At 37.5% G+C, this 23,401-nt stretch overlaps 2 protein-coding genes and 1 long non-coding RNA gene across 6 annotated transcripts; 2 read left to right on the plus strand and 1 right to left on the minus strand.

Moving 5' to 3' along the window:
- Window positions 1-290: 290 nt before the first annotated feature.
- On the plus strand, window positions 291-6,431 carry LOC135614031 (uncharacterized). The gene is made up of 2 exons (XM_065111022.1): window positions 291-903; window positions 5,981-6,431. The coding sequence occupies exon 1, from the start codon at window positions 354-356 to the stop codon at window positions 882-884; it is 531 nt and encodes a 176-aa protein (XP_064967094.1). The 5' UTR covers window positions 291-353; the 3' UTR covers window positions 885-903; window positions 5,981-6,431.
- A 2,566-nt stretch (window positions 6,432-8,997) lies between these two features.
- LOC103971027 (transcription factor bHLH144) lies at window positions 8,998-11,132 on the minus strand. Of its 2 annotated transcripts, none has more exons than XM_009384959.3 (4): window positions 10,498-11,132; window positions 10,287-10,376; window positions 10,051-10,215; window positions 8,998-9,940 (listed from the first exon to the last, which is right to left on the minus strand). In XM_009384959.3, the coding sequence occupies exon 4, from the start codon at window positions 9,794-9,796 to the stop codon at window positions 9,260-9,262; it is 537 nt and encodes a 178-aa protein (XP_009383234.1). In that variant the 5' UTR covers window positions 9,797-9,940; window positions 10,051-10,215; window positions 10,287-10,376; window positions 10,498-11,132; the 3' UTR covers window positions 8,998-9,259. The 2 variants fall into 2 exon arrangements, with proteins under 2 accessions (XP_009383234.1, XP_064967095.1); XM_065111023.1 differs by having other exon boundaries at window positions 10,287-10,393.
- A 2,746-nt stretch (window positions 11,133-13,878) lies between these two features.
- On the plus strand, window positions 13,879-21,854 carry LOC135585821 (uncharacterized). 3 transcript variants are annotated; one of them, XR_010487407.1, is made up of 6 exons: window positions 13,879-14,171; window positions 14,332-14,406; window positions 20,255-20,410; window positions 20,852-20,930; window positions 21,187-21,284; window positions 21,384-21,854. It is a non-coding gene; the product is annotated as an uncharacterized LOC135585821 (long non-coding RNA). The 3 variants fall into 3 exon arrangements; XR_001976217.2 differs by having other exon boundaries at window positions 18,202-20,410; window positions 21,187-21,854; XR_010487406.1 differs by having other exon boundaries at window positions 21,187-21,854.
- Window positions 21,855-23,401: the final 1,547 nt, after the last annotated feature.

Genomic DNA, 23,401 nt, shown 5'->3' on the forward strand with positions numbered 1-23,401 from the left:
GATCTGATTGAAATGTGTCAAATTTATATATCAAAATTAAGAATTTTTATATTTAAAATATTAGTTTGATGATGATGTGTCTGATTTAGGAGGTTCTAATCTGTTAAGTTTTTGAAGATAATAGATAAAATTTAAAAAGATAGGCACTCTCAAATAAAAATTAATTATGAGAGGCTTTTCGGGATATAATACCCCGATTAATTATCAGAAAAGAAAGTCGACCCGGTTCACCTACATTGAACCGGGTGCCGGTCCGATCCGTGTAAGCTAGTGCTATCACCAACCCTAGATCCCCAATCGGGATAACTCACACGGAGAGCCGAAGCCGAGAAAGGCGTCAGCGAGCACCCACCATGCCGCCCAAATCGGAGCAAGCCACCGCTGCCGGCGCGGGCGCCTCCCAACCCTCGGACCAGGGTTCGATGGATCCCTTCCTCCACCTCCTCAGGATCCTCCCTTACAGCTTCCTCCGCCCGCCGCGCACCCGCCTGAAGCTTCCCTCCTCCCTGGCCCTCCCCTCCCCGATGACTGTCTTCTCCCTCGTCCTCCTCACCTACTTCGCCGTGGTCTCCGGGCTTGTCTACGACGTCATCGTCGAGCCCCCCGGCATCGGCAGCACCCAGGACCACTTCACCGGTACCGTCCGCCCCGTCGTCTTCCTCCCCGGCCGCGTCAACGGCCAGTACATCATCGAGGGCCTCTCCTCCGGATTCATGTTTGTGCTCGGCGGCGTCGGCCTGATCCTGATGGACCTTGCCCTCGACCGCAACCGCGCCCGCAGCGTCCGCATCTCCTTCGCGTCCTTCGGGATCTCCGCCGTGGTCATCGCCTACCTCATGAGCATGCTCTTCATCCGCATCAAGATCCCCGCGTACCTCTCATGATTCGCCTGTTGTCAAGGGGGTATTTGGTTACCGGACGTTTCCCCATTTCATTTTAGATATTATGAAGAATAAGTGCTCTTTTTAAGTTGATTGCATTCTGATTGGTACCGCTTGGGAGTTAATCTTCGATTTTCTTTTTGGTTAAAAGGAGTTCTTTTGAATGTTTGATTATGTTTGTTTTGGAATGCTTTAGGTTTGATGCAATGTATAACAAATCTAGGATGCTAATATGCCTTATAAAGCACTTGCTTACTACTTTGTGCATCTTGGTTCTTTTTTCTGGAATTCTAGTAACATTTTGAGTGTCAATTGTGGTATGGTTTTGGCATTTCTCATTGTTTCAATGACTAAGGACATCTGTTTCAGATATTACCGAGCAAATACTAATCCTATCCCCATTATCATCGAATCCATTGGTGGCATTTCATTTACCTAAAGTACAAAATGCTTTTCTTGATATGATTGTTGCTTGTGACTTGCTATGATTTGTCAATCTAAAGCATTATATTAAAGGGTTAAGGTCCATTTTAGCCTCTATAATTTTGGTTATGGACTACTTAAGCCTTTGTGGTTTATTCATATTTAAAACAATCTTTATATTTTCAAAAACGTAGTATATAAGCTCCTGTCGTCAAGTTTGAGTTAACAGACATTAGAGTCTGTTTACATGACATGTTGACTCACAATAAACCATTAATATAATGATACATGTAATTGAAGTTTAAAAAGATTAAGATCCATTTTAGTCCATGTGGTTTTGGTCATGGACCACTTAAGACCTTATGGTTTATTCATATGTAAAATAATTTTTATATTTTAAAAAATATAGTATATGAGCTCCTTTCGTCAAGTCTGAGTTAACAGACGTTAGAGTCTGCTTACGTGACATGTTGATTCACAATAAACCTTTATATATGATACATGTAATTTAAGTTTAAAATAGGGTTAAAGTCCATCTTGTCAAGGAAGAGAAAGCGATGAAGGCATAACGACGGACAAAGGTGGAGAGGCAGAGGTAGAAGAGGCTGGAGGTGAAGGTGAGGGAGAGTTGGACCACCACGTTATAAGCGTGGTGGGTGGGGGCGCAGGAGAGGATGAAGTGGGAGGTGATGGGGACAAAGACGCCCAGGAGGAGAAAGAGGGATCGTGCGTACGACGCTCTGCTAGACAACAACAGCTCGGTGCTACTATTATTGGTCACTTGCATGATGATGCCTTCTATCGCCATTGATGGTGATCTGAGTTTTTTTTGTAAAACTTAAATTACATGTCATTATATTAATAGTTATTGAAAATATAAGCCCTTAGGGGTTTATATATTATGTGTTTGAAAATATAGGGGCTATTTTAGACACGAATAAATCATAAGGGCTTAAGTAGTCCATGGCCAAAACCATAAGGGCTAAAATAAATCTTAATCTTTTTTAAACTTAAATTATACGTATTATTATATTAATGGTTTATTGTGAGTCAACATATCACGTAAGTATATTATAACGTTTGTTAATTCAGACTTGACGATAGGGGCTTATATATTATGTTTTTTAAAATATATGAATTATTTTAGACACAAGTAACCATAAGTGCTTAAATGATCCATGATCAAAACCACGGGGGTTAAAATGGATCTTAACCCTATATTAAATTTATTTAAAGCAAATTGAAGGGTGGCTAGCTTCAGTGGCTTTCGGAAATATAGAGATCGCGTTAGGTTGTTATTCTTGGATGATATGCTTAGTTGTGCTTTTGAGATAAACATTTTGTCATTTAGGAAGTTGTTTGTATCCCCTTCTTCTAGGTTCTGTTCAGATCCTCTAGGGCATTTTGGATACTCACTCTGGGTTAGCATGAGCTTGAGCTATAAGTATTTAATGTTTAACTAGCTGTTTAGGTTTTTAGGTGTATTCCATTGTTCCCCAAAATCTAGAAACAATTTATATGGTGGACACTGAGTTTACTGCTGCTTACAAGCTTAAGAACTACATATAGAATCCTTTAATTATTTAATTGCTCAATAAACCCACTCATTTTTTAATTGTTCTAGAGACAACTTATAAATTTTTATTGGCACAATAAGATGACGTATATTTGATGGCAGAATCCAAAGATGCATTAATTAGCCTTTGAGTGTTATTCCAAGGTCATATATATTCTTTTTCTTGGAAGCTAAAAAGTCACTAAAACTTGTATGCATGCTTTTTCTCCTAGAATACGACTAGTTTGATGGTTTTTGAATCATTTTCACAATATTCAATTGTTAATGGAGCTGATACTTCTTTATGTGATTCTCATATTAGAAAACTTTAGCTGACTCTTTATTTTCATTCTCTTGATATTTACTGTTTGGCTTCTTTAATTTTTGCTAACCACTGTGTTGTCCAATTCTGTTCACATGTAATAGTATATCATTTCATTTATTACTGCTAAACATTTTGTAATGGAAATTAGTAGGTTTGATCTTCTTGTGTGGTTCAATTAATGTTCATATGTAGTATTATGTTGTTTCCCTATCTACTTGCTAAGGAAAAAATGAATGTATCATGATCTTGGTCTCTTAAATGTACTTAACTAGAATTGCCTAAGTCCACAAAGGGTTTAGGGTTTAGAGTCAGCCTAAGTGCAACCTTGTATTGGTCTAGGACTTGCAAAAAGAGAAAGTTGATTAGATTCGAAAATGAGTGATGGACAAGTCTAATGTCTTGTCCAATAGAGCAACATAAGCAATTTAGAAAACACTCGGAAGACAAATAAAACAAGGGCTTTGATCAATAAAAAAAAGACAGTCATAAGTCCAACAACGATCATTGAACTTGGTGTCAGGTTGCTTGATGAGCCTATATGCACGATTTGCATACAAGCCCGTATTTTCCAAACTGAACTGAACACTATTATGAAACCCCATCCAGTCTGGTGCTACCTTGTGGTTCTAGGGGTTTGAAATGGCTGATGCTTTGCACCACAAGACCAATAGCCAAAAATCAGCTTGTGACATATGAAAATGGGTCTGTTTTGGTCCATGTTGGTCTGTTTGATGAGTGAGCAAAACACAAAAATCTCCCAAAAATTGCAGCACAACCATGCAGAGTGTCTTGGCCTAAAAAACTGGGGAAAAACATAAAAGACCAAGCAAAACACAAAAGATAATCAATCATACAAGCAAACAAAAGTTGTTCATGAAAGTGTTATGGTCGTGCGGTAGCCATTGGTGGAAATTCGATGGAATTAATTGACCCATTAATTTGGTTTGAACAACTGGCCAGATGCTTAAGCCCAAGTTAGTGATGATAGGTCCATCTAGCCATATAACTGATTCAGTTTTTCTAGTACATCCTGTCTGTGGTGTTACAAAATGAGTTTAAGAAAATTATTATCGATGAACGAATGAAAGAAAAGGAGTGGCTAACACAGATCCAATTTAGTCTATTTATTATTTAAATAAATTTAATTAGTCTAGAAATATTTTACATATGTAATAAGTTGTCATATGTCATCATCTACTCATCAAGGAGAAAAAAGAAGAAAATGCTGAAAAGATGGGGGAATCAGTTTTGTATTGATTGAATATTACCGATCTTAATTGAAGATTCATCTTTTTACAAAGATATCATATATTTAATTAGATGCAATTGTATTTTTTTTATTTCTATAATTTTCTTTTTACTCTTGTACTTGAACTTATAAAAAAGGGGTTAGAATATTGTAATACATCAATAAAAAATAGATCAATGAATTGAGTTCTTTATCATCTTGTGTGTGAGTGGTGCGAGACCACAAGTTACTTTTCTAATGAAATGATTCCATTGTCCACGTGCTATCTTGAGAGTTTGCTCCTTGAGCCAGAGCAAGTCTACTGGTTATCCCTATATTTTTCTATTGTTTTTTAGTTACTATTTTACTATACCTCTCTTTATGGTCCTTCTATTATTAAAAAAAAAAAATCCACTGCTTCTCGTCCTACATCAGAAACTATGTTTGATCTGGTGAATGCCTTTGTGAAGTCATTTGTATTTTTTCACTTTGAAAATTTGAAAGTAATATAAATGTAATGATCAAGCAAAAGATAAAAAGTGGATGCAAATAGATCAACTACTTGTGTAGAAAAGTCAGCAAGGAAAACAAAGAGGAAACAATAAGTATAATATTATAACGCAGAGCATGACCCATTGCCTTAGTATCACTGGTTAAAGTAGATTTATTGGTTTAAAGGTTAAGAGAAAGAAGAAGAATTCTCAGAACCAAAACAACTTATGACTAGATGAATAGGTTCTGGGATTGGCACTGATCATGTGATCTGGATAGTTTATATTGGAACTAGATCATGATTTCAGCAAAAAAGTGAAAGTTAAAAAAAATGTAAAAGCAAAGAAGGTAGATTGAAATTAAGATGCTCATGGAAAGATCTATATAATTTGACTGTGCTACAAGGATATGGAACATGTGTGATATATCATCAAGGACACTTCTGTAGAATAAGGAATATGGACATTGCACATGGCATCAATATATTATGTATATTGGCTTAGTAGAACTGTACTATCTCAGTACTGTATACTGTTACATATTAGTTAAGGTAGGTTGCATACCACACTTGTTATTCTCATTATTCAGTGGGTTATTAGGTCAAGGATATAATTATTGCAGTTTATCCTTCCAGATTATTATGTTATACAGGTTAGATAAAAGGATTCTTCATCTTGTTGCTTTCGCTAAGCCTTATGAATTATAAGTAGCATCATCATTCATGGTTAATCCACATATATGCTGTATTTTCATGTCCAAAGATAATGTTAATTCTGCTGCTCATTCTCTATTGCAATCTACTAGAAATTCATTAGATAGTTATATTCTTGGCTCATGCTATTTAAAGGATCATCTATACGTCTTCCATTGTCCGCATATATGGAATTACATTAATCTTGTTATGCTGAAATCATTACTGTTGTAGTATGTGCCAGCGATGTTAATGTTGCTATGATAATTACTTTCCCATCAAGTATTCCCTCTCTCGACTGCAACTCTAACCTTTTCACATCATTCTTGCAAATCCTATAGCTGTGTTGCTTTGTATTCTTGACCAATCTCCCATGAAATTTCAGATCATGCATCACGGACAGTGATCGCAAAGCCTCAAAAGTAGGGAGATTTGCTTGTTGGAATCACCTGGTAATATTCCTGTTTGGAATTAGTGAAGCCAAAGCCTATTCAGTCGGGGAAGACCCCTTATTGAAGTTTATTGCATTTGCATCCAATCGTGATCTCATTTAGTTTCAGTTTGGCTGTAGGTGAGGATATGTTCTTTTGAATGGATTGCTATTTTGGCTGGAATTTTTAATCTAGACCTGTTTCTAGTTTGGATTAAATTAGCTAGGGTTTAATCTAGTTTAGGCAGTCCAATCAACTCTAGCCAAAAAAGCTTCAGGTATTTTTGTTCTATAGTCGAGTGTATTGTGGTCACCACGTCCTCTCTCGACTTGGCTTTCCATCCTCCGCTCTTGGGTTTGTCTCTCTTGTCTTATATAAATAAAGCTTTCCAGTCCTCCCCTGTTATTTTATATACATTAATGTAGCTATTTGAAATCGTTTATCAGAGTGTTTTTTTACCAAAATACCTGAAGCTTTAGGAGAGAATTATTTTGATAAATACATGGATAAATTTAGGAGAGAATTATTCACCTAAAGTTTTATAACTTCTTTTCCTTTTAATTTGTATATCAATTCTCTCCTTTTTATTGTGGAGGATTGGTCAGGCTCTTGTTTAATCTATTTGTTGTCAATTTTTGACTCACTTTTCTTTTTGGTAAAAACTTTGCCTCTAAACTATCTGAAGATTTTAGAATTAAATGATGAATGCTAGTCAAACTGATCGATGCTAATACACATGAGATTGATTATATATTAATTTAATTCAAAAGCTTAAGCATAGATGTCATCATCCAACCCTTTCAATACTTTCTTAGTCCTCTTTCAATTTTTCCAATCTTTATCCGGTATATGAATACTTGTCAAACAAATACATGGAAGAAAGAAAAAGGCATATAAGTTGGTATTTGACATTCTACCCAATTTGCAAGGACCACCATATGAAATATTTCCAACCTCGAAGCAACTATTACTGCATAGATATTAATTGCATAGATACATATTGCAATCAACTTGTGACCAATCAAACACTTGCAGATTATTTAATACAAAGCACTCGTCACATATTCTAAATATACTACTTACAAGATGGTAGACAGAAAAGGAGTCTCTTCCTAATCTTACCCAAGTTTCGAAGGATCTTTTAGGCCACAACCCACTTCATCACTGGCCAAACTCAGTTGCCACAAAGTGGGAAGACGTCTCCTTTGAGGAAGTGGACGCCTCCTCCTCCTCCTCCTCTTTTTCCCCCGTCACGTTAAAGACCCCGTGAGGCATCGTCATCATTAACAACACTATGCGATCTCCACTTGGCTTCTCCAACCGCATGATGTTTACGGCCATCGCTACCGAGTCCACCCTCCGTGCTACTCTGTGTGTGCATCTTTAAGTCTTCGTGCCTTGAGGTGGAGATGCTTTGTGTTGGGAGACCAGAGAGAGAGAGAGAGAGAGGTAGAGGTTTAAGGTTGCACCACGGGATGGTGTTGGAAACGTGGAGCAAACATGGAGACTTCTTTTGTGGTGGTGATGGCGATAGATCATGCAGCAACGACTGACTTTGATTTGATTAGTAGCTAAAAAGATTGGTTTTGGTGGCACGCGTAGCACCGCTTCGTTGTGGCTGTTGTTGTTGTCGTCGTCTTTGGAGATAATGTGGCAATTGCATAGTGTCCACCCGCTGACTTATTGCCTTTTTAACATAATGAATTTTTTCTTTCATCATCATAATGAAAAAAAAACCAAATATCCTTAGAAAAATTCAAACATTTTTTTATTATAAGTAAAAAGGTTGAGGAAATTTTTATCTTTCTAAGTTCAAACAATTTAGTTATTGAATTGAATAGGTGGATGAATATATATATTTTAATTTTTTTATTTGACTAACTGATCTGATCAGAATTTTATAACTATGCAAATAGAGATAATAACATAAGTTAATTGTGATACGAAGTCCAGAGATACTCAAACTTTTCTATTAGTGAATGAATGCTTATGTCGGATTGAAATGTTTCGAATAAATATTCACGATCATGTAATATCTATGTTTTATTGAAAAATATTTAAATTAAACAATAATATTCTTTCAAAATATAGTAATATTACAAGGCAAATTCTTGCTTTTCAGTTTAAATCCTCCATCTTTTTCAGGTTAGGTTTTCTTCTCATTTAGGAGTACTTTAGAAGAAAGGGAGCATCACCACCTTGTCAGGACTTTGAAGGAGCGAAACCAGCTGTGGACATCCCCAACAAGAATGCAAAGACCTTGTCAAGAGAAAACCACTCTCTCTCTCTCTCAGACACATTAAGCCTCTTTGTCAAGGAAAAAATCTACGACCCCCCAATCACTCCTATGATTGATAAAAAAAAGCATATGAACAAGAAGCGATTCCAAGGGACAGACATTTTTAACTATGGGTTATAATTTTTTAGTTCCATAGAAGATAATAAGATAAAAAGAATAGAGAATATATATATTTATAAATTTTTAATGAAATATTCCTCTAGATTAATGGCTTGAATCCATGATGAATATATTTGAATTATGTACTAAGAATTTGAATTTTTGTTAGATATATTTGCATCATGTATTTTTCATCTTACCGAGGTCGATAAGTATCTTTAGATTTTGGAAGCAAGTGACAAAAATCATATTATGAAAAAGACTCCTTACCAACAACAACAAAAAGAAAAATCTAAAACTTAAGATTTATTTATTCCATTAAACAACTCATATATTTTTAAGTTTTAATAAGAAAATAAGGTGAAAAGATATTTTGGGCATCTCTGGTTTTTTTCTCTTGTTGGTTCAGTGATAATTGTAAAAGAAAAAAATATTTAAGATATATATGAGAGGATATGCAACAGGAGTCGACTTTTACTCAATATATTTTTAATTAATTTTATATGATAGATAATTAATTTTATATAATTTTTATTTTCAGAAAAAAAAAAAACCAAAAGAGAGACAGAGAGAGAGAGAAGACAGAGTACTAAAACCACAATCTTGTAGTACAAAGCCACAATATCAAAACAGAGTGGGGCAAAATTCCCCCTGCATCAATGCCATGGCAGAACAACAAAACACAATACAAGCACTGTACTCAACGAAGAAGACCATCACATTTCAGTCACAGCACAACTACAGCAACCCATCTCCACTTGTCCTGATGGCATGCACAGCACAGCACAGCACAGCACAGCACAGCTTCTCGAGGTTTCCTCAAGCTTGACCGCCTTCAGTTGTGCTTCATCCCCATCTTCTTCACCTCGACCTTGAGAGATTTCAGGTACTTCACGGCTTCGTCAAGCACAGCAGGTGTGTCCATGCCGTCGCCGCCGGGCACGATTCCCTTCAGCGTCTTTACCATCTTCTTCATCTTCTCCTTTTTGGACGGCGACCTCCCCGTGCTGACCACCTCATCTTCCTCACCTTCTTCGGAACTCAGCAATGCGTCGATGTCCTCCGCCTCCTCCTCGTCGTTGCCGTACCCGCTCTTGCCGGCCTCGTGGGCGTTAGCTCCGTAGGCATCGAAGCTGGGCGAGCCGAGCTTGTGGGCCAGCCAAGGGTGGAACATGACCCGGCTCTGCTGATGTGTCTGGTCGAAGATGACCATGTTCTTGGGGCACGTCTCCGACGGCTGGAACTGGATGTTGTTGAGCGGCCCAGGGAATCCATGGGGCTCGTGCCCTGCAACAGGCGCACCTGCAGTGGAGTCATATGCATCCTCCGAAGGAGCCTTCTTTCCACCAAAGTATCTCGTGTTCCTCTTCATACTCCACTGCCGTCGTCGTCGATCGTGGGTGGTGGTGGTGTTCACTGATGAGTTAGGAATTTGACAGACGAAGAAGAAGAAGAAGAAGAAAGCAGCAGTCTCCACCTACGTTACGGGCTTAAGCAGCTGACGGAAGTACTCAGCCTACAAAGGAAACGATTACAAGAGTATTTGATTCATCTGCTCCAATTCTATCCCTGATTGGGAGTTTTGTTGCAGAGAGAATGAAACATAAGATGATGATGACGATGTACCTGACAAACTTGCAACAATTGGCAATAAGCAATGATCCTGACATGCATTATGGTCTCTCCAACCTTCTCCACTGTTCGATGCCTCTTCAGATCGATCTCAATGTGCATTCTCAGCAATCAGAGATCTCCTCTCTCACCAATCTCAAACAGCCTGACTCCACTCACCTGCAACCATGTGTTTCGAGTCAAGTCTCTGAGATCTGGACGGCAACAGAGAGGTAGACAGAGAACTTTACAGGATGACGCGAAAGAAGACGACCAAGCGACCGCACTTCCCGTGGCAATTCGCAGCCGGCGACACCCACGGCATGTTGCTTCCTGTGACCCTGCATATCAAATTCAGCTGCACTCCATAACGAAACCACTGAGCTCGCAAGGACAGAGAGAGAGAGAGAGAGAAAGAGAGAGGAGGGTATGTGTATCTGTGAAGCCCAGTCGCTCTCCTACCGATCTATATATGTATCTCGGTCTTCCTTCTTCGGATGCAGCTAATGATGGGAACCTCGGAAGCCGAGATATATTTCCGGCACTTCCATTAAAACCGATGCAGGGCAATTAATGCGGCGTGGGGAGGGAGATGGGAAGGAGGCAGGCAAACGGGATGGATACGTGTGTGCGCGCACGCGGCCGCCCCCGCCCGCTTCTTCCCCCTTCATTGCGCGTGATGCTCCTCCATCCAACGCACGAAAAGTCGTCGCCTTTTCTCACCCCATCGCTTCCATGACTACCGTCGGATCGTTGGGGAGAAGCACACAGGTCGGGGAGGGATTGGAAAGCGGCCGTCGGATGGAGCGTGACGGCGGATTGGCCCTCATCATGGGGTGGTGGCGTCGGGGAGCAGGAAAAGGCCACCATCATTTGGTCTGGGTGATGCTGCCGCCGCTGTTGCTGCTGCCATCATCGTGTGGTCTGGGTTTTGGGTGGGATTCAATGGGGGTGGGGAAGGGTTCCATGGTGTGTGGGGTTGATGGTGGGGATGAGGGGATCGAGGGACAGCGGGGATGCCCGAGCACGCGTGGGGGGCAGCTGCGTTCGCAGGTAAGTAGACCAGCTCATTTCCTTGCCATGATCTCCTTCTTCTCCCCTTCCCTTCATGATGACAGAGGGATCCCTTTGGTTATGGGTTTTGTGTTTCTATTGGCGTCCCCAACACTTTCATCCCAGATGTCTACTCATCCTGACGTGGGGTCCACAGTGAGGTTCGCATGATCTCACCTCACCTCACCCGGAAGCTTGTGCGGATGGTGACGCTCGCATGACCTCGCCTCACCTGTGGGACCCGCGTGCCGAGAGGTCACGCAGCAGGAGGGGTATCAGTCTGGGGTGCATGTCTCTGGTGCGCCTAGCGGAACGTCTTTTCTGGCTTAAATGGGCTGGCATGTTTGTGGCCCACGAAGAGCTCGATAGAGCCCAATTTCCCACACATGAAGAGAGAAAAGATACATATTTCACACACACACACACACACACACACACACACACTATATATATATATATATATATATATATATATATATATATATATATATATATATATATATATATTAAAATTTTTACTAAGTAAGCTAATTGATGTATTAAAAACTTTATTGAATAATATTTCATAACATTAATCTAATGTGAGTCAAATACATAATCATCAAATTAATGTATTAGATCTAAAATTTTATATATTGGGATTTCATATCTTTAACTTAGGAATAATTGAGTTTGGCACGGCATCACTAGATTAATATTTTAGGTATAGAATTAGAAAATAGGGTTTCAGACCATTAATCTAAAGTAATGAAGTTTATACACTAATACCATACTAATAATTTATGTGTGAAAATTTGTAGAGTAATATTTCAATTCCTCAATATAAACTAAGTGAATCAGGTATATGTTCCTTCAAAAATATATATGTTAATTGTATATATTCGTCGAAAACTAATAATTTTTGTCCTTGCCCCTCTAAATTATAAATTTAAGTTTAATATGATATGAACTAATTATAGAACTACTAATTTGCCTTTAATGATTGTATAGTCTCCTTGAAGATAGCTATTGTGAGTGTGTTGGATTCATTGGCTCAAAGGAATACTAGATCTCCAAGGGCATGTGTTGTATGTTTAAACTAGTGTTCGACAACCTATTGTCCACATACATGGAATGGAGTTAGTGAGCAAGCAAGAATAATGATAAGGCTGCTCTAATCACATGCATGCTATGGAGAGTTTCTCATTGTTAATAATGATATCTCAGTGTGAGATATGTAAGTCTAACAGTATGTATCTCATCTCATTGTTACTATGGTTAATTTTTCAATAAATTTCTCTCTTTCATTCTTTCAATGTACTTTAGATATGTTTTCTAGAGTTTGTCATTTACTATCCTATTTCCATCTTGCATTCCTTAGATATTTCATTCGTTAGATACAATTTCTAGAGTTTTGTCATTCTTTCCATTTCCATCTTGCATCAATAGGTTATGTGAAGATTAATGATCTTGTATGTATATTAATTTTCCTTGGTTTACTTGATATGTAATACATCTTCCATACTTGTGCTCTATTTCCTATTATTTGCTATAATATTATTGTCCTACATTTTCACTTGGAACACATTAGATAATGTTGGTGGTGACTAAGCTAGTTGGTCATGATTCATGATATATAGATAAATATGGTCTCATTCTCTATTTAATACTTGATATATATGTTGTCAAATGTATTTGTGATAATTCCTTTTCATATTTCATTCCTATATTTTAAATAATAAAATAAAAATCCCCATCAGAATCCACCACTGAAAGTGGATATGTTCAATGTCACTTGTATGAGGAGAACAATAATATTGGAAGATTGTGACTTGCAAAAATCTTTGTGGTATCAACTATTATGTTGCCAAGTTGATAGTAGTTATTTCTTTTGTTGTTTCAATTTTAATTAGAGATTCAACTTTTGGATGTGGAATTCTAACAATATTAAAATGTCAATTTTATTTAGGTTTTTGCTATGATTATAGAGAGGTGTGTGAAAATTTTCTGAATTTTTCATTAATAATTTTAATGCAAATTTTGTCTTATGGGATAATTGACTTGTTAAGTTCATTGAGCTTGACCCAAAATACTTAGATTTATAGTAGTATGCCTATCACGCCCAGATCAATCCAACTCTTTGCCTATTTTTTAGATGAGACTAAATTATGATGTAATATGTAGTTTATGATATGATATTTTATATTTTATACTCAAATAATTATTTTCTTTCTTCTATTTTGTACTCAAATGAGTAGTGTTATAAAAATAGTTAGCTTAATAGTGTCATTTGTCACACTTCAAAATATTAGTATGTTGATGATATATGGAGTGTGTTATACATCAATTTGTAAATTTATAAATAAAATATTAGTATAATAAATTTACTTTTGTTACATATGAATAATAAAGTATATCTTAATCTCAAGCTCCAATATTATCTTCACTATTTATCTTTTATAAAAATAAAAATAATTAATTTATTTGATAAAGACCTTATTGAGATAGACACATCGAACCGAGTATTTCAGTATCTTTTGTCAGGAAGAAATCAAAAAATTAATTTGATGATATATCTGACTCACTATTTTATAAATCTTTCAGGTATTAGTTAATTAAAATAGTAACAAAATTTTGTTCTTATTTTATAAATTATATAATTAAAAAATATTATTTGTTGATTTATCTGACTCACTGTTTTATACATTTTCAAGGCATTAGTTAATTTAATTAGTAAATATTTTGTTTGAAGATTTTTTTCAGATCATTCTAAATAAAAATTAAAATAAAACAAACAACGAGAAAGTTAGTTGTAGCGGCCGTACGACTCGTTTGCCGTCTCCGCAGTCGCCGACGGTTCCCTCGAGCTGTGGGAGGCCTCGCTGCCGTCTTCCGCCAACCCGGTCTGCTCCTTACGAGAGCACTCACGCAAGGCCCACGAGGTGGACTGGAATCCCGTCCGCCGCGACTCCTTCCTCTCCGCCTTTTGGGATGGCTCCGTGAGCTCTCCTACTGCGGTCTACGCCGGTGCACGAAGCCCCCGCCACGCCGATGTCTTCGCTTCCGCCTCTAGCGAGTACTCCGAGTACTGCCCTAATCGTGAGGTACGATTCCCGGTCGGAATCGACACGAGTGTGCTGGTCGACGAACGAGTTTGTTTATGCCTGGCCACACGGACCGACCCCAGAGCGATGCCTCGGGCTGTCTTCTTGATTCCCATTTCTTGTGAGAGAGAAGCTGTGGAATGATGGTTTGCTTATGTAGGTTTGTTGCTGATTTGTGAAGCTTAATAGAAGATAATAAAAGGGATGAAGACGAGGCCATCACCAACCACATTAGGTATGCAAATCTTTGTCTTTACACTAGAGAAGAACAACTGGGCATAATTTTAATGTGATAGATTGTCTCTTCTCCTAGAAATTCAGATTATGTTATGTTTTTTATTATTGAGTCTTTATTCTATGGTGCTGCTGATTTTTAGAAGCTATGACGTTAGGGATTTCGGTAAATTATTGAGAAGCTTGGTCTCTAGACTCTACATGGTAGTCTTTATTAGATTCTCAAACATCCAAAAAAAATATGCTTGTAATGATCTTCAGGTGTGTGTTCCATCTGCCCTTTTCATTCACTTATCATTTTCCTATAACTCATTATGTTAAGCGATTTAAACATGTCGAAAAATGTGTTACAGTAACTTAGGTATCTTCTCTTCTTTTAGCCACTACGAAGTAAGGTTCTTAATCTCATACGGTACTGGTGTACTGAGCTTTGCTCGGTACGGTATGGTATGGTATAGTATGGCATACTGAGTGATACCGATGTATTGAGCTTTGCTCGGGACGGTATGGTATGGTATGACGTACTGAGCGGTACGCCTAAAATAGGTATAAAACCCTCCTAAAATACTTAAAAAATAAAAAAAAGTTAGGATAGAGTTTTTAAGTTAGAAATAAATATACATTTAGTATAGTTTTAGCAAAACTAATGTAAATTAGGTAAGAATAGTGTCACATATTTTTTCAAGCTTTGAGTGGCCTTGTGTAAGGTTCGTAATTTTAGTCTATTTCGGATCCTCCTTTTGTTAATATTGAATTAACTACAGAAAAATTATTTGAATTGTTAGATTATTTTGTATACAACTTAAACTTTAAGATTCAAATGAATTAAGTAATCACATATGTAGATATACCTGATTCTATTACCAAAACGAACGATGGGCCTCCACAGGTAGTGGATTGAGGTCCTCGATCCTATGTATCTATATATCTATATGATATGTTTGTCGGACCCAATCCTGAAGTTGATTCCACGACATAGTGTATTGATACACTGTATCCCATTGGTGCATCAATGTGGTGATGGTCGTAGGTTGATCGTCATGAATCACATATGTCCGAGGCGACTCCTAAGGCTTGTATTTGTCGTACATATACTGATGCTCTAGTGATGCACGAATACCAGCTGTGAGATCCGAGTCAATTTCATCATCGTAACCCTCATTCTCGTCATAAACTAGTACCTGTGTAGCCATACAGTATATTCTTCCTCAGCTCGTCTTCTTTTTTATTGTATCTTCTCTTACTTGTTGTAACTTGTTTTGAAATGATTTACGGATCTCCGTCGGAACCTTCTTGCATTTTGCAACATTGGGATACTCGTCGGCCAAATGCATCTTCACCCGAGTGATTCCTTCACTCTTGCCAACGGTCAAAATCGGTCAGTACCAGTCGGTTCAGGTTGGTAACGATCAACATTTTGACTATGATTGCTTGGTACAACCCCGTATCGCCCGATATGGGGCTAAATGCCTGATGTCGCCCGGTAGCGGGTAGTTTGTGTGCCGGTCTGCTGGCGGACCGGTATGTACCGTCCATACTGGGCGGTACAGTATGGTATTGCAAACCCTGCTACAAAGAATTTTGTATCTCCATCTCAGCTATCTTGAGTTGCAGTTACTACAATGTCATTTCTTTGTAGGTCTGGCCATTTCATTAGCAACATAGTACCAATGGAACAATCCAGGTTTACTATAAACATCAGCATAATTTGGAATATTCCATAGTTTCATGCCCATTCATGCTAAATAAATTTCACTATAGCGAAATTTCTGTGCAGCTTTTAGGATAACCTAAGAATGCGAATGCAAGTTGAACCTGACCCATTCTGAACCTACCTGGCCCATTCTGTAAAACCAAAAGAGAGGCAAATGGAGGAGACATATTTTCGGTATAGGAGAAGAGTAACTTCTTGTCTCTTCTTCATTCGCATTACCTTCTCTTCTTTTCTTCTTCGTTTTCCCCCTTTTTTCTCATCTTCGTTTCTTCTCCTTTCTTTCTTCTTTTTCCTCTTTTTTTTTTTTCTCTTCAACCCATTTCTCCTGCCTTAGGTTTACTTCCTTGATTTTATATTGAAAGGCCCCAAGATAATTTCTCCTCCTTTCGATGGAGATTTTCTTGCGTCTTTAATCTCCATTTCTTGTAGGACAAGATCTGAGATAGTGCGTGGGGTTTTAGTGTTGAGAGAATGAGTTTCTTGAATAATAACATAGTTTAGGATATTGGCATACAAGAAATGGTGATTAAAAACAAATCTTTATAAGAAGAAGAAATTTCCTTGGGACTTTTTAGGAGCTATGTTTTAAGAAATGAGGAGAAAGGAGAAGCAAGAAAGGACAAAGGATAAGAAATGAAAAGAGGGAAGAAGGAAAAAGGAGTATGTGCGTTCGTTGGAAAGAAGAAAAAAAAAAGAGTGGGTCATCACCTTTCACACCATCCCTTTACATCAAAATGTGTCCCCTCTATGGGCCTCTTTTTACAAAATTCTTGGGTCGGTTCCAAAATTGGTCGAGTTGGACTGACCCTCATCAAAATTCTAAAATCTAAATAGGTTAATCACATTCTTATAATGCGAGTCAAGTCATATCACTTGCATGACTTTTAATGATAGATCAACTTGTTCTCACATAACTTCATCTGAAGGTCATATGTAGTCCTGGTATTTTGCTATCAAAATTTATATGGTTGTTTTCAGTTCAGTGCAACTTACAAACTCTTTAGTTTTGGTTTATGAGTCTATTCTAGAGTGGTACCTTTTTAGCCACTTCCCCTACTTTTGTTTTGCATGAACTTCATATTCTTCATGTAATAAATATAAGAAATCATCTCCAAATACTATATAGGCCTAAGCCTTAATCTTGCCTCTTAAACACTAATTAGGAGCACATTTATGACTCAGTGAACATGATTGGACTATCTAATTTGCTCATCACCACCTTGGCCTTCATTTAGTATGTTTTTGTACTTCTATTGCTAGCATTTTAACTCTTTCACCTTTATCACCTCATGAGCAGGGTGTCAATGAGTCTTCTCAGGTCAAGTTTACATCAAGTTGACAGAGATGCACATCACAGAGACCACCAACTCAAACACAAGTATTTTAATAATATGTTGAAACTGTAGATCTGAACTTGACCTTTTGATTCTTGGGAGATACAATACAAACCCATCGAGCCTAATTAAAGAATAACTAGATAGCTCACAAATTACTTCTTAATTTAATTTGGGCCTCTCAACCAAGGATTAATATCAAATGCCATGTCCATGATGGTCACTCGTCAGGATGGTATTGTTACAAACTTGAAGGTACCATGTTGTACTCATTTGGGCACATCCTAGGTAGTGAAGTGTTTGCATCCTCATGCATGCCAAGGGCCCAGGACACATGTATTTATGTATTGTGCCTGTATTTCAATTGTATGATGGCTGCTGGACACTAAATCTGGCACACTGACTAATAATCTTACCAAGGTTCTAAAAAATAAGCAAAGATTTAAAGGCTTGAAGTTGAGGTATCAGTTGTATCTTTTAGTATCATAACACCTTGGAAATTATTCGCCAATTTCCATTGTTCATTTATAATTTTTCACAATTAAGAAAGATGTTTTTTTCTTTTGGAATTAAATTATAATAGGAACAGCCTCTTGCAGAGAAGAGCTTTTTTTTTTAATTCTACAGTGTCCATATTTAATGGGAACCTATGATAACTTGAATTTTCCTATGACTGTCGAGTAATTCTGCGTATGTGAATATACCTTGGCCTCTTCCATGCACTCTTATCTGTTTCTTACTGACCCAGTTACAGAGTTGAATCATGGAAGGTCCTTTGTTTAGCTACATGGGGAAAGATCCATTTTTGTGGTATGTTGGCCCTTTATGGAGTTACATGAAGAAAGATCCATGGTTGCGGTCATATACCCTGTTTTCGGATAACATTGTAAATTCTTGTTTTTCCTTGGTTAATAGCAAATCCATGGAAGTATTGTATATGTATGATGTTGTAGTTAGGAATGCTTACTGGTTTAACTATTTCAAGGTTTTGTCAATTTATAATGACCCATCTGAATCCTTTGGTTTATATGTTCTCTAAATTTTTTTGCAGCAATTAGATTTGTGATGCTATATGGAAGTTTCAGTTGATTCTCATCACCATTTGGTTCAGTATTTGCATATGGAATACCATATTAGTTATTTAGAACTTCCTCTGTCCAATCCAGAATAGCATGATCCTCAGTCATCCACTGCTCCATTAATTTCATTCATAATTTCGATGTTGGTTTAGGCATTTTGTAATATTTTCTGTTTTGTGTGATAATTAGACAATTAGTTCCGTTTTGTTGCTCGCCAAATAATCAGCTGTATTAAACAATTTCAAGGGTTGACACATTCACCAGATTTAGATCATTTTGTTATTTTCTTTTGACTTAAAGTGATTATTTTTAATGATGTTATATATTGAGATTGAATCGTGGAAAGGAATGTTGTCACTTGATGTCCAAATTCTTGTTGTCAAATACAGTGTCATTTCTTATAACTCATTATCCATGTACTTGGTCATCTACAATATTCTTAACTATTTTCTACTGTGTCACAGATGATCATCGCATACCCGCAACATTGTCGTTAACGAACTGTTCATCACTTATGTTTTCTTGTGCAGTTGTTTGGCATTGTGTTTTGCCTTATTTTTATATGTTTTTCCTTAGCTTTTGTAAGCCTACACAGTGCACAAGGCTGCACAGCAACCGCTCACCGAACAAGGCAAAACTGAGCCAAAACTACCTAATCTCTCAAGCCTATGGTATAGTGCAAAACATCACTCATCCCAGCCCTTTGGGACCCCCTTTGTGACACAAGGCTAGATGGGGCTTTGGGGTAATGTTGGGTCTTGTTTGGATTCACAAACTTGTACTCAAAATATGCATATGCTTGCCTAACACTCCAACGCCAGTTTAATGATCGTTGTGGTCTTGCAACTGTCTTTTTTCCTTCCAAAATCCTTGTTTTCTGTCTGTACTCGAACTATATGCTAAATTGCTTGAGTACTGTATTTCTGAGCGAGACGTCGAGACTCACCTGTCGCTCATCTTTGAAACTAACCGACCTTTTCTTGTTTGATAGATTCTTTTGGGACTTGTGCAAGGTTGTACTTAAGTTGTCCCTTTGCGGGCGACCATTGCAAGTGTGTCTCACAACCGTTCTTAACTATTTTCTACTATGGTTAGGAATTTCTTTCTGTAGCTATAAGAAAATTATCAATCTAATGCCACTTAAAAGTCATTTTTGCTTTATGTTGAATTTGGGCAGCAGATTATTGTATCTTTTATTACTTGATTGACAAATCAGTGAAAGCTATTATTTGGTCTTAAGTTTTGGCATGTTTTCTTTCATGATGAATATTGTATCATTTGGCGACATAGTAGGTTGCAACATGTGCTTTTTAATGTTGGATTAGTTTATGCATCTGAGCTGTCTTCTTTATAAACATCGTCCATCACCTATAGCTCGAGTAGTACCTTTATTATCATGATTGACGTATGTACTAGATTCTCCCCCTTTTTCTGTAATGAGGCCTATGGAATAACTGTGAAATAGTTAAACCTACCTTAATGATGTTTCTCCTTTCACCTCATGACTATGTTTACAATTGAAACATTTGAAACATTTGCAATGAGTTACTTTGTGTTTAGATCCATGGTTGTAACCGTAAAAGAAAAGTCATTCAATGCTGTCTATGCTGAAGGCAGTCATATATGTCCATGTTCTTCCATTTGCTTTCTTGCTTTTTTGTGCATCAACAAGAAAAATCTTTGCCACATTAACATGTGAAACTTCTTCCTGGTATTTTACAGCAGAACTGGTCATCTTGCGTTTAGCCAAAACATACCCAACAACTGGTCTGGATCATACTGCTATAACTCATCTTGGTTAGAGTGTTAATAGCTGATGCTGAAGAGATTGACACACTCCCATTACATTACTTCTGCTTCATGCCTTGGATAACTGAGGTATTTCCCTATTTGAAGCACTCTATAAAGGATCCGAGAGGCATCATCTTACTAGAGGGCTTAGAATCATCTGTGAGAAAAGCATTTGAACTTTCAAACGTATCTCAATGTATCTAGGTTCCTCCAAAATACCCAAGTTCTAGAGACCTCAATTATTTACATGATGATTTGGTACTTAGTAGACACCATGATCTATTGTTATATCCTTGCAGTCATATTCTTTAATGCAATATCAATTCTGCTGATTAATCATATTATGTCATGATGTGCCGTATTTGTTCAGTGATAAGTTCGACTCCAAAAGTATGTTTTAGATGCCTCTGCAGCAAGCAAAATTAAGAATGTTAAACAACCACATCTTTGGAAGAATCTTTTCATATTTTGTAAATGCTCTGACAGCAAGTAATTTGTTTTTCTCATGAAATTTTTTCTATGGTGCAGAAACTTGCTAGAGACCTGCACTTATTGCTGCCACCTGGTCCCAACACCATGGTCCAACTGTTTCCATCTTGCTAAAAAGGTTCATTCCCAGCATAAAGATAAATTTATCTGAGTTTGCTGCAGTGCACACATGCTTCAGACACTATTTATACTGAATTATCTCTTCGAACCTACAATAAGTTTATCAGCTTATGATGCATAGATTTATCAGCTTCAGACACTATTTATACGGAATCATTTGATCCATGTTCCCCTACAAGCCCAACCCAATTTGATATAATAATGACGTGGAGTGTTATACCAGAGCAAGTGCTGCTACTAATATTATTCTACAGCTATCTTATTTGTGCAGCTTCTAACGGGACATGAACTTCCACTTTCCTTTGTGCTGCTGCTGCTGCTGAACAAATCCAAGTTGCATGGTTAAACTGATGTGTGGCTGCCAGATAAATAATCTCCATGATACCAACTCATACTTTTGTTTCTCCTATTGACATCATTGGATTGATCATTGTGGCTGTCATTGTTGCAGGACTCCGTGCCCGACTGGAAAGCACGAAGGTCACAGGACAAGTTTCATTGCTGTCCTTTTCTCAAGGTACTGCCATGAATTTCTTTGGTGATAAGAAAGAGAACAGTAGATGGGGCACTCTATCATGCTGCGGACGAGTACATGATGGACCGATCAAAGTAAATGCCAAGGGAGGGGAGACGTGGTGCCGTTCAAGTCTCAGTGAAAAGGACTGACTTGGCCTTTCCATCTAAGACTCTAATCGCCCCCACCCTCCTCTTCATGTGGTGGAGGGTACGTTTTCTTAGGAGAATGGAGGGGGCCATTCTTATCCAAAGCTTAAAGCTCCCCTTCCACTTTGCCAAAGCCTTGATTGAGGCCTTCCCATGGGTTGGTCACTTTGTTGCTGGCCATATGCTGTCATTCATCAAGTATATGAATAGGAACTATTTTAACACTCTTTTCCTACTTCACCAACATTCCCAGAGGACATCCAGTGGTTACTGCATTATTGCATTGTATATCACATTAAATGAACTTTTTATAGTTTGAAATAAAATTATTTCTTTAGTTTAAAAAATATTCCTTGGGAATTTATTTTTATTTGGAGACATGCTTATTATGAGATGCTATGTGGAGTCATTCTTTTGGATTTTAAGGTAAATTTGTATTAATTAGTTCTGTGTGGTCAATTAGATTATGGACTTGGTGCATTTGGGCGGGCTATTCAAAATCCTATTGGCTATCTCTTGGGCTTGTCATTGTGGACAAATGTTTTGCGTTTGTTTTCTTGATAGCTTATTAATTCTTTTGTTTAGTGATTTGTTTCCTATATCAATCCTTAAAACATGGATCAATTTCATGAACAATCCATTTCCGTGGTTCACTTATGGCATAATCATAATCATAATTCAGTTATGGGTAACAAAATCCTTTAATTATCCCATCACAAAATATATATCAATAAAGAAAATTATATATGTCATTATGAAATTTTGTGTTGGAAAAATTTTAGGAAATCAGCAATAAAATATACACAGTTAATGCATTTATGTAGTCGGACACTCCTTTTTTACATCTAAAATTTATTTTTTCATCACTTGAAAATAAATTATAAATATTCTTAAGCTGGTGTTATACAAATCTTAAAGAATTTTTTTTTTCTCATCCTCTTTAGATTTATCATGAAATTTCCTAAAGGAAGAGTGTTATTCTTACATCTTTTCCTCACTAAAATCACGAGATAAATTAATTAATTTTAATTTTAATTTATTATTCTAAAAAATATCTGGAATATTTTTTTAAAAATCTAATATCTGAAATGCTTATTAATAAGGAGTTTTTTAATTCGCTTATTTTAAATATTAAAAAAATTCGTTTTATTTAAATATTAAAAAAAATACTTTCAACCCAAACAAACCTCACGTGAGCATTTTTACCAACCCAAGGCTGAGTGAGACCAACGGGGCTCACCACCGCACTGCATGGCGAGCTGTAAAGTGAGTACGGATCGGTGCGTCTTTGTCTGCCAACAGCGAGGGCAGGGAAGGACAGCACAGTGAGATGCGTCATTGGGACGATGACGGCGACGAGTGATCTCCGCGCCACGTACGGGCGATCGGCTGAGACGCGGCCGAACGAGACACCGCATCTCATCTCCTGTCATCTCATCATTTCCGCCCGCTACCACTTGCACTGGACTGCACTGCACTGCACTAGTGGAAGCACCGAGGTACTGCTTCCTCCTCTTCCTCAAGATCGTCGTCCTCACAGGGATACTACTGCTTCGTGTTACAGAATTGCCCTTCCTGGAACCGTCCCACAGCTCCTGTGTAGATCATACATCACATCCCACAGCTCAGGTTTACGAGAGAGAGAGAGAGAGAGAGAGATGTGGCTTCCTTGCAAAGAAGAGAGAGAGATAGGTGGCTAGAGAATATTTGATTCCTAAAAATCCTTGAACTCTTTGATTCCTAGAGAATCTTTTCTTTTTAGAGAATCTTTGATAGGAAGATAATGAGAAGTTTCCTATAAATCCT

The sequence above is a fragment of the Musa acuminata genome, chromosome BXJ2-6 (assembly GCF_036884655.1).
Source record: "Musa acuminata AAA Group cultivar baxijiao chromosome BXJ2-6, Cavendish_Baxijiao_AAA, whole genome shotgun sequence".
NCBI lineage: Eukaryota > Viridiplantae > Streptophyta > Magnoliopsida > Zingiberales > Musaceae > Musa > Musa acuminata.

Excerpts from the sequence above, each read along its gene's own strand:
- LOC135614031 (XM_065111022.1), top strand. The coding sequence starts at position 354 with ATGCCGCCCAAATCGGAGCAAGCCACCGCTGCCGGCGCGGGCGCCTCC.
- LOC103971027 (XM_009384959.3), bottom strand. The coding sequence starts at position 9,796 with ATGAAGAGGAACACGAGATACTTTGGTGGAAAGAAGGCTCCTTCGGAG.